We start from the raw sequence: 15,328 nt of genomic DNA, 5'->3' as shown, positions 1-15,328 counted from the left end.
AGATGTGTATCAGGCTGAGTAAAACAAACAAAAAAAGTAAACAGTAGCCCTGTCTCAGTCTACAAAGAAGAAGAGTGAAACCTGGCAGAGTTTCAAGTAAAGTTATTGTTTAGTATTTATTGCAACTCTGAACAGAAATGATAAAAATATACATTGTAAGTAAAGTATAATAAGCAATATATATAATAAACGGAATGAAAATGTATTATGTTAAGGCAAATTACAAAGTTTACTCATACAATGCTTACATCTAGAAAGTCACAGAGGCAGTTGGGGTTGTCATTTGTTACTTGATTGAACATACGTGAATATGTTGAAACTTCCCTGGTAACTTTACAAAAATTGCTTTTGTGAAATACTTTTCTCTTTAGCATTAAGGGTATACATATGGGGTTATTTACAAGAAAGATGTTCTTGTGAGACCCTTTGTCAGTGATTATGACTGTAAAATGTTTATATTAATGCTTTATTCACTGCTAACTATTCACAGGCATGTTTTACACTTTGAACAGTTCAGAAGTGATGCATAACTGTGGGACGTCTACTGTTCCCTCTTGCATTGTTATTTTTAAGAGCACAAGATGATGAGAAACTGACAGCTTAACTGCTGTTTATTGTATTCATTTTCCATGATATTGATCTTTTTGAATTGCAAATACAGAATGTAAAATACATTTATAAATCCTTTCTTAATTGAGTTTCAATCCAAGCATGACCCTTGTTTGTGGCTTTTTTTACTGGACATCATCTCATTGAGTTTTCTTTCTTTCTGTAAAGAATCAGCGAATCCCAGCTGACATGATCTTTCTCCGAACCTCTGAGAAAAATGGTAAGTTTTTAAATGAGCCAGTATTAGAGTGTTCCCTGCCTAGGGCTAAGATGTGCACAGCTCCAGTTAGTGAGCCGTTGAAATGGGCTATTATATGTCTCTGTTTTTAGATTAAAATTTATACTTGCTAGCCTACAATTAAAAAATGCAGTTTCAATTATGGAAGGAAGCAGTACTTGGATATCACCTTTTCCTACATTTAATTGCTCAAGGGTTTTAAAACTCAGATTTGAATGAGAGAGAAAATTTGCCATTACAGTTAAAGGAGAATAGCAGCTTCTGGTGATGCAAATGCACGCTAACTTGTTGCCAATTAATTTCATTTGTGTAGCTGCTAGACTATTACATTTTCTTGATTTTTTTCTACTACTAGTAGTATTGTCTTTTAGCTATCCTAGTTTTCCCTGTCCTAGTTGTTTTAATTTTGAGTTTTTTAAAATGGTTCCTTTTAGCAGCTGACCTAACAGTGAAGGCATGACATAGTGGCATTGATTTCCATACAAATTGTCTGAATAATTGGAAAACAAATTATTTTGTAGGCTAATATCCTATTTTTATGATGTTATTGAATCTCACTGATTGTGAAAAAAATTTTTGATATCATTAACACTACCTGTTTTTAAGACTAAAAATTTAAGTATTTGTTTATATTTTCTTCTGTATTACTCACACTGGCACTGGAAGCAGTGCTCCGCAAACAAACGCAGCGTAGTCTGTGTTCAGCAGTAAAATTCATGTGTTGCTAAATGGAATGCTGAGCATCTTTTATTTTCTTTTTTGACATAACGTCTAAGCAAGTTATGTTGGTGGCAACCTTTTGTATCCTATTCTTTCTTTCTTGTGGTATTTTTTTATAAAATGTTTTCAAAGCACTTAAATGTATGCTGTCACGTAAGGTTGCCATTGTTAATTCTGCGCACTCAGCACCAGTACACATTGCATAATTGTTACTGGTGCTGTGGGAGTGTAAATTATCAAAGACTGCAGTCTTCAGTATTGTAAAATAAATGGTTCATTTTAGTTTGCATTTTGGTAGTTTTAAAAGAGAGTTAGTGGCAGGCTGTGCTGGCACTATCTTTTGCTTGTAACATAATTGCTCAGTGCTGTTTTGTACTGTTTATGAAAACTAGATAGAGGAGTGGAAAAAGAACACAGCATTAAACCAACTTCAACTCTTTTTATTGTAATGATCTTTTAAAGTGTGTTTTCTATGCAACATTTGTTTTGCTTTGAAAATAGTTGCCACTATAAGGAAATATACTAATCCAAATCTGCATCAAAGATATGTTTTTCAAATGTGTCTACCAAATGTAAAAAAAGGATTGTACACTTCATTCCCTGAAAGGAAGTGTTAGCTATTGCTCCCGTCCTGTATTGTCACATAATTTTTTTCTTTAATAATCTTTATTGAATTATCACTTATGATATACTCAAGCATACATTTATATAAATGAAAATAAACCATATTGACATGTTCACACTTACTAACATTATCCATCACATATAATCTTATGTGCAGCAATTGTCAAGCCATCATTACATAGCTCACTTAATTCCTGCCTTCCTTTAAACCTCATTCCTCTTCCAAAACATTATTCTACATGTATTGTCCCCGCAATTCCCATTTTTCCTGTGTAACATTTACGCCTGCCCTTTTCCAAACATGTCACTTCCAGTTCTTTGATCTGTTTTACTATATTCACTACTTTAAATGTGGTTGGTTTAGATTTTGATTTCCATTTTTAGGATTGCTTTTTTGGCAGCCACCAGAATTAAATTTAGCAAGGCTTTACTGTCTAGGGACTTCAGATCCCTTATCCCAAAAATAAAAAAAAAATGTCTTTAGTTACACCAATTTGCTTACCCAATGTTTCTGACAGAGTAGTCTGTAGGGAATTTTTAAAGCCTGCCAACTCATTATACTCCCAAAATTATGTTTCCAGTTATCTCTTTCTTCTCTGTCACTCGTCCAACATTTGTTGTCTACCTAAGAAAAAATTCTTTGGAGTCTGCTCTGGGTATAAAAATACCTATGCAGACACTTCCAAGCAAAAATCCTAAATCTTCTAGACTTTGTTACATATTTGGGAGCTATACATAAATCATCCTAGTATGTCTTTGTGAACTGTTTATACATTTTCTCGTTCTAGTTTTTTTCTAACCTCCTCTTATTGATTCCATAGTCATCATGCAGTATATTTTATACCCTACTAAGTATCCCTTTTTAACAGCAGTATCTGTTCTAGGTTTGAGTAAAAACTCTGCCAACACTGGTCTTTCACTTAGGATTCCTCTATCCCTTTCTCTTTATACTCTGACATCAATCCATGATAGCGAAGGCAGTCTCTAGCCTGCCGTTCAAATGTATTCTTGGCCTCTTCCCATTCTGCTACCTTTCCCTCTCCAGTTATTTGCACCCAATACCTTGGTTCCTTTGCCAGTTTTCTCCAGTAAATTCATGTCCCATCTTGCCTATTTTTTGTACCTCTAATTGCAGTCACCCCTCTCAGCAGAATCTCGCTGTTCATTCTTCACTGATGGGTTCGGAGCCGATCCTTGGCTCTGACACAGCTGATTAGCAAAGCTCAAAGATTACCAGTAGCTCGAGACCAAGCCCCTTATCCCATGATGCATTGCTGGAATGACCTCCGATCTAGTTTGCCGCGGCACTGATCTCTTTGGTTTCCAGCATTGCTCGAGACTTTTTGTGGGATATTCTGCATATTCGCAAATTTTCTTCATTTTTTTTCTCATAGATATATATATATATATATATATATATATATATATATATATTCTTAGATATAGTTAGACTGTTTAGAAGTGTTCCCCTTTCCCTTTTATAGCTTTGCCAAGTTATTTGTGACTTTTTGCTTCTTGTCCCTGGCCTATAGTGGTTTAGGCTAGTTAGGAGTATATATTAACATTCTCTATTGTATTATATCTAGAGTGGCCCCTTTGGGCACTTGTTTGTTAAAGTTGTTGATAGTTCTTCATAGTTGTTATTTTTCTAATTAGGAAACTGGGGATAAGGAGAAACATTAGTCTGGTTTTAAAAAATGTCCAGAATGCGGACAAAAATGTCTGTGACAGATGCACATGTTCAGTTCATTATTGTTTGGGTGAGGTGCACCTTCAGGAGTCCTGCAGTATCTGCCACTCCTTTTCTACAAGGGTTCTGGCTGAGAAGAAGAGAAAGCTCATTGATCGGAGTATCCTTAAGCACCCCTTTGTAGAACTTTGACCAGGATGGAGCCAGCAAATCATCAAAATCTTCAAAATCTTCCTCGGAGTCCAAGACAAAAAAAAATCAAAAAAAGTTAAATATACTGTGACTTCGGCTCCACAGCCTTCAGAGCAGACAGTCTGTTGTTTTCAGGGGCCGGGACTCTGGCTTGGAACCGGTCTCCAAGACTCCCTCTTCTCCGTTCGGCACCGTCGGTGCTTTCTTCCAAGTCATCTGTTAGCCTTTCAGATTTGGATATGGATCAACTGGTACAGAAGCTATTAACAGCACCAGGCCTAGCTAAATTGTCTGCTCTGACCAGGGCGTCGGAACCTAAGACCACACTTCCTGAATTGACTACTACTCCTCCGAGACAGTGAGAGCCCTGATAAACCAATGAACGAAAAACGAACAATCCGAACTGGCTGAAGTAAGTTTATTGTGTCCAAATTCAAGATATAAATGGTAATGCCCAAAATAAAAAGACTAACTAAATGCAAAAAAACAATCAAGGTAAGCGCTTTTGTTTGGCTGTACCAAACTTTTTCAAACAAAGCATCGTCATTTCCTGCTGGTAAAATAGTATGGTTACAATGATGCAATGCATATTGCTTCCGTTAAAACCTTTAAAGAAATACAATGCATTTTAACATATATTCGATTCATAACCTACAAAATTCCCCTAAAAAATGCCCAACCATTTAAAATTGAAAAGCGGACAATTCATGATAAACAAATGCAAAATGTAATCAAAGCGGAACACAAAACCCTAATGGGAAAACACAATCATCTATGTGTTTTAGTAACTGAAACATGTTACAAACACCTATATTCTTATCTTTCTAATTTATACAAGTAACCTTATATGTGTATATATATATATATATATATATATATATATATATATATGCAAAACAATTCATCTGGTTAATGTTGAATCACGGACTATCCGAACAATAAATAAACAAATGGTATGCACAAATTAAAGTGCAACGTGCATTCTCAGCTATGTAAAGTCACAAACATTACATTAAATGCATATTCTATGAAGTTCGACTAAAAACCAACCTTGAGAAAAGGAAACTCGGACATTATAATGAATAAAAGCAAAATGTTATTGTAGCGGAACACAAGAACATAACGTATTGAAAAATTGTATATATATCATCTGTGTGTGCTTGTAACCATAGCATGTTACAACACTTATATTCTTATCATATAATATATATCAGTGCCCTTATTTGTGTGTGTGGCAAGGAATTTATCCATTGATATTAAAAAAAAAAACGACTATTCAAACAATAAATAAGTAATGAATGAATAAAAAATATACATAAATTAAAGTGCAACGTGCATAGTGGCTATGTAAAATTTAAAACAAATACTACATTGAATACATGGGTAGATGAATCAATAAATAAATAAATCTTAAGTACATGTAATGTTTAAAATATGAAAGTGTTGAAAATTTAATTATTAATTTGTAACTATAAATTATTAATACATATATAAATATGTAAATATAATATATTATCTAATATTTTTTTAAATATATATGTGTATGAAAAATATATATGTAAACGGTATTAGATTTAACTATAAATGAGTAAGGAGGATGAATAAATTATGTGCAAACGTGGAATAAATGGAATAAGTGAAGTAAATAAATTATCTTTCTAAAGTTTTAAGTCTTAAAATGCTACTAATTGAAATGACACTATTTAAACCTGGCCAATTATGGGCATTGAGTCTAATTTGCCATTGCAATTCCATTTTTTCTAGTAACGATTGCCATGCTCCTCCCCTTGTATCCAATTTTAAAATATCCAGAATAATAAATTTAAAAGAATGAGATGTATATGTATTAACATGTTTTGCTAAGGCGTTTGTTTCAATGCCATCCCGTATGGCTCGAATATGTTCACCCATACGATCTTTCAGTTTCCTTTCAGTTTTTCCTACATAAAAATTTGTACAGGTAGAACATAGAGCATAATATACAATTTTTTCACTATTACAATTAAACTTCCCCTTTATTCTAATATCCACTCCATTAATTTTTACTGACGTACTTTCCAACACATAACAATATTTGCACCTGCCGCATTTGTACATTTCCCCATGTCTAAGTGTGTGTTTGTGAACTTTCTAAACACTTTTTTAAATTTCTTCCCTTTTTATATACTATTGATGGGGTGTAATTGAAATGATGATCAGCTTTAACAATTGGCTTAATGTCTGGTGTCATTCAAAGGGGATCCAGTGTCTGTCTGCCTGGGATGACATGCTTGACTAGCCACGCTGCTTCGCAAGGGACGGCTTGCACCTGTCACCCCTGGGATTCCGGATATTGGCTAAGGCTCTTGCCACCCCCATAGTGCCTTTTTTAGGCAAGGCTCAAATTCTAAACCTACCACCCTAGAAAACAAAAATGGGAAGAAACTGAGGGTAATGCTGCTCAATGCCAGAAGTCTAAATCTCAAAATGCACGCACTCGAGGCCCTTCTCAGTATGGAGAACATCGATGTCTGTGCTGTAACTGAAACCTGGTTCAAGGCTCCTGAGAGCACCCGGCACTATTAGGTTTTACCTCATATCATGCGTTCCGCCCCAAAACCCGGACCACACCACAAAAGAGGGGTGTATCCATATTCATAAAGGATACCCACACCTCCAGGTTGGTGGCAACGCACGAAGCTTCGAAAACCATCCAGGTGCAACTAACCATAGGCAAAACTGCTCTACAAATTGTAGCATGCTACAGGCCACCCTCTCAAACTCAGGAACCCCACACAGCCTTCCTGAAGACACTGGAGGGTATAAATGTATCTCCAAACACCATCATATTGGGTGACTTCAACTACCTGAATATAGACTGGGAACATTACTCAAGCCCTAACTTTCTAGCCCAACGGTTCCTGGAGTTCATAAATTCAAATGCCATGGAACAGCTAGTCACTGTTCCCACGAGAGGAGAAAATATACTAGATCTCATTGTCACAAACATGGGGACAAAATGCTCCACACCGGAAGTATATCCCTCATTGGTGAGATCTGATCATAAACTAATCTCACTGGAAATCCACATCCCGCCCCCACCCCAAACAAAAAGACCATAGTGAAGAACTTCTCTAAAGCAAACTTCACACTACTCAAGACTGGTGTGGTATCCTTCAAGGCCCCTGAGCCAGTGGAAACCACAACCCAAGCTGCGGAAGCCCTTACAAATGCCTTCTATGAACACCTCCAGGACTGCATGGATCAGGCAATCCCAAATAAAACCAAGACTCTTTCCACAAAGGGCAAACGTCCAGTCTGGTGGACCCCAGCCATTAACAAACTTTACAATAAGAGGAGAAAGCTATTACATGATAGAACAAAATCCATAAAAGGGAAGTCACCCTGATCATTATTAGTAAAAAATACGAGCACTCATAAAATCAACTAAGGCCAATTTTGAGAGAAAAATTGCCATGGATTCAAAGGACAATCATAAGGCCTTTTTCAGCTATGTTAGGAACCTGGGTGGAAACTCCCAGATATGCTCAGAATTAGTCCAAAATGATACAAATTCACTGAACCCACAGACATTGCCAACATACTGGCAGACAGGTTCAGTGCAAACTTCACCCCCAAGGAGAGATAACTATCCCAGCCGAGTGTAGCCTCCTGGACATCTCAAATGCGCAGGTGAAAGCTGCCCTCTAAAGCTAAAAACACAGCATCAATGGGACCGGATGGTGTCCCCGGCTGTGTGCTACACGAGCTAAATGAGGAATTAAACCCGCACATAAGGCAGCTGTTTAATCTCAGCCTTACCACAGGATACGTGCCCAAGGAGTGGCGTACGGCAACTGTTGTCCCACTCCACAAAGGCGGCGCCTCTACGGACCCTGGTAATTACCGCCCCATAAGCTTAACATGTCTAGTCTGCAAAGCTATGGAGAGGATCATAATGGAGCTCATAAACAAAGATATAGGGGACTTGCAGACATTGGACCCGACCCAGTTTGGCTTTGTCAAGGGAAGATCATGCCTTTTGAACTTGGTCGACTTCTTCGAAACAGTCACCAAGGCCATTGATGAGGGAAAGGCAGTCCATACAGCCTACCTTGACCTTGCAAAGGCTTTCGACACAATACCCCACTCGGGTATTGTAGAAAAACTTACCAGCTTAAATGTAAACCCATATGTCACAAGATGGGTTGCAAACTGGCTTAAGGACAGAACCCACAGGATTAGAGTTGCTGGCGCTGTGTCAGACTCCAAGCCGGTCACAAGTGGTGTCCCACAGGGCTCATTCCTTGGCCCCCTATTGTTTGGCATCTACTTCTCAGAAGTACAGGCCAACATAGGAGGACTTTGGCTGACAAAGTTTGCAGGCGACTGCAAACTGGGCGCCATAGTGGAAAGTGCATCAGACATGGATATCCTTCAGAAGGGACTCACGGAAACAGATAGCTGGTGCCAGAGCCATGGCCTGAAGTTAAACGCCAAAAAATGTATAGTCATACCCTTCGGGAAAAACAAGGTAACCCCAAGCTACCATATAGGTGGCAATCCACTAAGCACAGAAGAGGTTATCAGGGACCTGGGGACCCAGGTTGACAGTGGCCTTTCTTTTGACACTCACATTGCTAAAGTGGTTAGAAAGACCTTCTACATTGCCCACCTGATCATGAAGGGATTCACATCCAGATCTAGTGAGGTTATTGTTCCCCTGTACTCTTCACTTATCAGACCAATGATCGAGTACAATGCCCCATTCGGGATGTATCTCACCCGACATCTGCAGCAATTGGAGAGACCCCAAAAGTTCCTCACCAAAAGGATAAAGGGACTCCAAAATCTGTCATATGCTGCCAGATTGAAGAAACTCCAGCTCTATTCAGTCGCATACCGTCTGCTCAGAGGTGACATGTGCCTGACATACAAGGCCATGTCCAACCCGGAATTAATGGACATGCTCCACCTCAAAAAATCCAAATCCACCAAAACCACTAGAGCAAGCGACTTAAACCTTAGCACGGATATAAATAGGGCGTGCTGGAGGGATAGATTTATCACTCAGAGACTCCCTATGCTGTGGAATAAAATCCCGGTCCATGTGAGGCAGAGCACCTCGCTGACTCTGTTCAAGAGAAATCTAGACCTGTGGATGGGAGATCGTAGGTTTACCCGGGAATCATCTCTGTGTCACTGCTGGACAGAGGCACAACAAACTAATGGGCACAGTATTTTTTCATATAAGGGGTGGCGTAAGCCACAAAAATTTGGGCTAGGCTTATAAATGCCTTAGGGCAGATAGCCTAGTATAAACCTATGAACCTATGAACCTATGATGTAGTGACAAATCGGCAGTTAACAATTTCCTATTTTTCATAAGAATCTCGTGAATAAGGTGACTGTCGGTTTTGAAAGTAGTGATAAAACTCTTAGTAAAACTTTTACAGTAACATTCTCTTTATCATTCATAATATTATTTAAAAAATTATCAAAGCAAGTAGTGTTCAAATGTGTTTCACATGCATTCAAAGTGTGTGGTTCATCTGAACCCACACTTCTTGATGTTAAATCAGTTTCAACAGTTGATATGTGATTTATTAATGGCTTAAAGTAACAGTTGTCGTGTTTTAATATTACTTCATTCATGACATTATCTATCAATTGCACAGGGTAGCCTCTACATTTGAACATCTCACTTAGAAAAAGACATTGAGATATGAAGTCATCCCTACTACTGACCATTCTTGCTGCTCGAACAAACTGACCTTTAAGAACGGCTTTCTTTTGTGTCTAGGGATGACAACTATCAAAGTGTAATGTAAGAAACTGTTACTGTAGGTTTCTTTTCGAAATATTTTATATGTGTATCTTTGGTTGTTATAATCTTTTTGTAGAAGTACATCCAAGTAAGCTATACTGTTTTTATTTTTAACTGCTGTAAACCTTAAAAATGAGGTAGTCTTATTAATGTAATTTAAAAGTTCATCTATCCTTTTTTCCTCCTCACTCCACAAAATAAATATATTGTCTAAAAACCAAAAATAAATTTTACACAAGCTAAAAAATGGTGAATCAAAGATATATTTTCCTCCCACACACACATTACTATATTAGCATAGAGGCCTCCGCAAGGAGATCCCATAGCTACACCTTCTTTTTGTAAATATAAATTATTATTAAATAGTATGAAATTGTCATTTAAAATTATGTCAAAAAGTTGATCATATAAATTAATATTTTCTTGAGTTGATCCTTTTTTCAATAAATATGAATTCACCCAATCCATCCCCAACTTGTGTGGTATAGGTTGTTTTTTAGTCGAATTGCATAGGATATTGATTTAATGTAGTGTTTGTGATTTTACATAGCTGAGAATGCACGTTGCACTTTAATTTGTGCATACTATTTGATTATTTATTGTTTGGATAGTCCGTGATTTAACATCAACCAGATGAACTTTTTGCATATATATATATATATATATATATATATATATATATATATATATATATATATGTATGTATATATAAGGTTACTTGTATAAATTAGAAAGATAAGAATATAAGTGTTTGTAACATGTTTCAGTTACTAAAACACATAGATGATTGTGTTTCGAGTACGTTAGGGTTTTGTGTTCTGCTTTGATTAAGTTTTGCATTTGTTTATCATGAATTGTCCGCTTTTCAATTTTAAAAGGTTGGGCATTTTTTAGGGGAATTTTGTAGGTTATGAATCGAATATATGTTAAAATGCATTGTATTTCTTTAAAGGTTTTAATGGAAGCAATATGTATTGCATCATTGTAACCATACTATTTTACCAGAAGGAAATGACAATACTTGGAAAAGTTTGGCACAGCCAAACGAAAGCGCTTACCTTGATTGTTTTTTGCATTTTGTTAGTCTTTTTATTTTCGGCATTACCATTTATATCTTGAATTTGGACACAATAAATTTACTTCAGCCAGTTCGGGTTGTTCGTTTTTCGTTCATTGGTTTATCAGGGCTCTCATTGTCTTGGCGTGTTTTTGAGCTACATGGATCTGGCTGAGGCGGAGACTGAAACTACACAGGAGAATATGTTTGGGAACTTAACCTCACTTATTCAGAAGTTAACGGACAGGCTTGATCGATTAGAACAGCAAAGCTTGTCTCAATGTTACAACCTTTCTCTTCATTCTAACCCTTTCATAGACATTAATGGATCGAATAATAATGGGGAACAGAATACCAGGGTTTCAACAGCATCAATAACTGAAGCGAGTGGAACAGATTCTTACATTAGAGAACAACCAAACAGACTTTCTGATACCTTTTTACCAAGGAATGAAGACCTTTCTTCATGGTTAAATAGTAACAGTGGGTTTGAACAAACAACAAACCTTAATCCAGGTATTTCTAAGTCCTATCAAGAAAAATTGACTGAATTAGACCATGTTTTATTAAAAATCAAAAAGTTACAAATGGATAACAACTACTTTTCTGAATGCCTAAAGAAAAATATAGTTCCTAAAGGCTTACGCATTTGGCGTTTTCCAACTGGCCTGGTAACAAATTCACCACTTCATTTAGATCTCATTAAACTTTTTGATAACTTTGGGGTGGATTATATGAATTTGGTTATTAATGACAACAAGAAAACAATAGAAATTTTATCAAGGAAAGCAAATGCATTAGATGCAGCAGTAAAAAAATGACTCCGCTTTTACTACTAATGACTTTGATTACCAATGCATTTTTAAATCAATAGATGAAAAAATAAAATCTATTAAAGAGAAGAAACTTAAAAAACTGGACAGAGATGTGAATGCTTATGCTAAAGGTATGGCTTACCCCCCCCCCCCAACCCCAATTTCGCAACAGTGGGATTTTAAAACAACAAATATTGATAACAGGAATGAGATCCATGTAAATTCTAATACAAGTATGGAAGATGTCGAAACAGATTCAAATGATTTTTTAGAAGGAAGTGCATTTCCCCCTCTGAGGAGGTCGGAACGGTTACAACAACGCCAACAGACAGCCCAATATCAGAATCAATCGAGAGGTTAGGGGCCATCGAACCAACCCCACACACGAGGAACCTTCTCCAGGGGGAGGAACAATTACTACAGGGGCCAATGGAGAGGATACAAATGACTGTAACTGAACCATCTAGATGTCTCAACATCTATACTAACAGAATGAATGACTTTAAAGTGTACAATTATTCTGATGGAGTTTGACAGCTGTATATGTAAATTGCTATCACGAGGGCTTACTTTTATACCCAATAGGAAGATGAATGTTGTGGATTCTATTATAGATTTAAAAATTTTTGTACGGAAACTAAATTTAAGCCTGTTATTTCAAAACACAGAACAAATTGTAAAACCTTTTTATGTTTCCAGTTCATACAACCCCCCACTACATCCTACCTTGGAGATATTTGAAAGAATTTATGAATTAGATTTTCGGGCACTTGATTCTTCAGAAACAAAAAATAAAAAATATAATTTAACTAAGTTTGAGAGTAAGAATTTAAATATGTTAATGAAAACTAAGAATATCAGACTTATTAAACCAGATAAGGCTGGGGGTATGACTATATTTAATATGAATGATTATAATACAAAAATGGAAGCTGTATTGAATAGCAACACATATACTAAGAGCTCCATTAATGAATTAAATGGAGCGTACAGACGCATAATGGGTATTTTGTACGACCTGTTTATAGATGGAGACATTAATATTGATGAGTTTAACTTTGTGAATGTCATTTACCCTAGGACTCCAACTATGTTTGGAGTCCGGAAAATACACAAAGACTTAACTACACCTCCCTTCAGACCCATTGTAGACGCACAGGGCTCTATTACCAATCCGATTGCAAAATTTATAGACAATAAATTGAAACCATTATACAGGCTGAACAGCATCTATGTAAAGATTCCTGGGAATTTTTGTCTACGATTGGGACTACCATTTACAGTGATGATTATGTTTTTCTAAGTATAGACGTTAAAGACTTGTATTCTGTTATACCACACCAGTTGGGGATGGATTGGGTGAATTCATATTTATTGAAAAAAGGATTAACTCAAGACAATATTAATTTATATGATCAACTTTTTGACATAATTTTAGATAATTTCATACTATTTAATAATAATTTATATTTACAAAAAGAAGGTGTAGCTATGGGGTCTCCTTGCGGAGGCCTCTATGCTAATATAGTAATGTGTGTGTGGGAGGAAAAATATATCTTTGATTCACCGTTTTTTAGCTTGTGTAAAATTTATTTTCGGTTTTTATATGATATATTTATTTTGTGGAGTGGGGAGGAAAAAAGGATAGATGAATTTTTAAATTATATTAATAAGACTACCTCATTTTTAAGGTTTACAGCAGTTAAAAATAAAAACAGTATAGCGCTTCTACAAAAAGATTATAACAACCAAAGATACACATCTAAAATATTTCGAAAAGAAACCTACAGTAACAGTTTCTTACACTTCAATAGTTGTCATCCCTAGACACAAAAGAAAGCCGTTCTTAAAGGTCAGTTTGTTCGAGCAGCAAGAATGATCAGTAGTAGGGATGACTTCATATCTCAATGTCTTTTTCTAAGTGAGATGTTCAAATGTAGAGGCTACCCTGTGCAATTGATAGATAATGTCATGAATGAAGTAATATTAAAACACGACAATTGTTACTTTAAGCCATTAATAAATCACACATCAACTGTTGAAATTGATTTAACATCAAGAAGTGTGGGTTCAGATGAACCACACAGTTTGAATGTATGTGAAACACATTGATAATTTTTTAAATAATATTATGAATGATAAAGAGAATGTTATTGTAAAAGGTTTTACTAAGAGTTTTATCACTACTTTCGAATGTTACTGTAAAAGGTTTTACTAAGAGTTTTATCACTACTTTTAACACTGACAGTCACCTTATTCGCGAGATTCTTATGAAAAAATGGAAATTGTTAACTGCCGATTTGTCACTACATCATCATTTCAACTACACCCCATCAATAGTATATAAAAAGGGAAGAAATTTAAAAAAGTGTTTAGAAAGTTCACAAACACTTAGACATGGGAAACTGTACAAATGCGGCAGGTGCAAATATTGTTATGTGTTGGAAAGTACATCAGTAAAAATTAATGGAGTGGATATTAAAATAAAGGGGAAGTTTAACTGTAATAGTGAAAAAAATTTATATTGTGCTCTATGTTCTACCTGTACAAATTTTTATGTAGGAAAAACTGAAAGGAAATTGAAAGATCGTATGGGTGAACATATTCGAGCCATACGGGATGGCATTGAAACAAACGCCTTAGCAAAACATGTTAATACATATACATCTCATTCTTTTAAATGTATTATTCTGGATATTTTAAAATTGGATACAAGGTGAGGAGCATGGCAATCGTTACTAGAAAAAATGGAATTGCAATGGCAAATTAGACTCAGTGCCCATAATTGGCCAGGTTTAAATAGTGTCATTTCAATTAGTAGCATTTTAAGACTTAAAACTTTAGAAAGATAATTTATTTAATTCACTTATTCTATTTATTCCACGTTTGCACATAATTTATTTATCCTCCTCACTCATTTATAGTTAAATCTAATACCATTTACATATATATTTTTCATACACTTTTATATATATTTAAAACAATATTGGATAATATATTAAATCTACATATTTATATATTTGTTAATAATTTATAGCTACAAATTAATAATTAAATTTTCAACACTTTCATATTTTAAACATTACATGTACTTAATATTTATTTATTTATTGATTCATCTACCCATGTATTCAATGTAGTATTTATGTTTTAAATTTTACATAGCCACTATGCACGTTGCACTTTAATTTATGTATATTTTTTATTCATTCGTTACTTATTTATTGTTTGAATAGTGTTTTTTTTAATATCAACGGATAAATTCCTTGCCACACACACAAATAAGGGCCCTCATATATATTATTATAATAAGTGTTGTAACATGCTATGGCTACAAACGCACATAGATAATATATATACACTTTTTCAATATGTTATGTTCTTGTGTTCCGCTACAATAACATTTTGCTTTTATTCATTATAATGTCCGATTTTCCATTTCTTAAGGTTGGTTTTTAGTCGAATTGCATAGGATATGGATTTAATGTAGTGTTTGTGACTTTACATAGCTGAGAATGCACATTGCACTTTAATTTGTGCATACTATTTGCTTATTTATTGTTTGGATAGTCCGTGA

At 35.3% G+C, this 15,328-nt stretch overlaps 1 protein-coding gene across 2 annotated transcripts in view; it reads left to right on the top strand.

Moving 5' to 3' along the window:
• ATP9B (ATPase phospholipid transporting 9B (putative)) overlaps positions 1 to 15,328 on the top strand; it is a 4,837,291-nt gene that overhangs the window by 1,104,623 nt on the left and 3,717,340 nt on the right. For both annotated transcript variants that reach the window (XM_044066988.1, XM_044066990.1), the window contains exon 7: positions 778 to 829. In XM_044066988.1, the coding sequence (XP_043922923.1) occupies positions 778 to 829 (52 nt within the window). The remainder of the gene's footprint in view (positions 1 to 777; positions 830 to 15,328) is intronic.

The sequence above is a fragment of the Protopterus annectens genome, chromosome 3.part1 (genome assembly GCF_019279795.1).
Source record: "Protopterus annectens isolate FY-2018-M chromosome 3.part1, PAN1.0, whole genome shotgun sequence".
NCBI lineage: Eukaryota > Metazoa > Chordata > Ceratodontiformes > Protopteridae > Protopterus > Protopterus annectens.
Note: the sequence above shows the minus strand (reverse complement) of the source record. Positions and strands in the feature narration are given on the sequence as shown.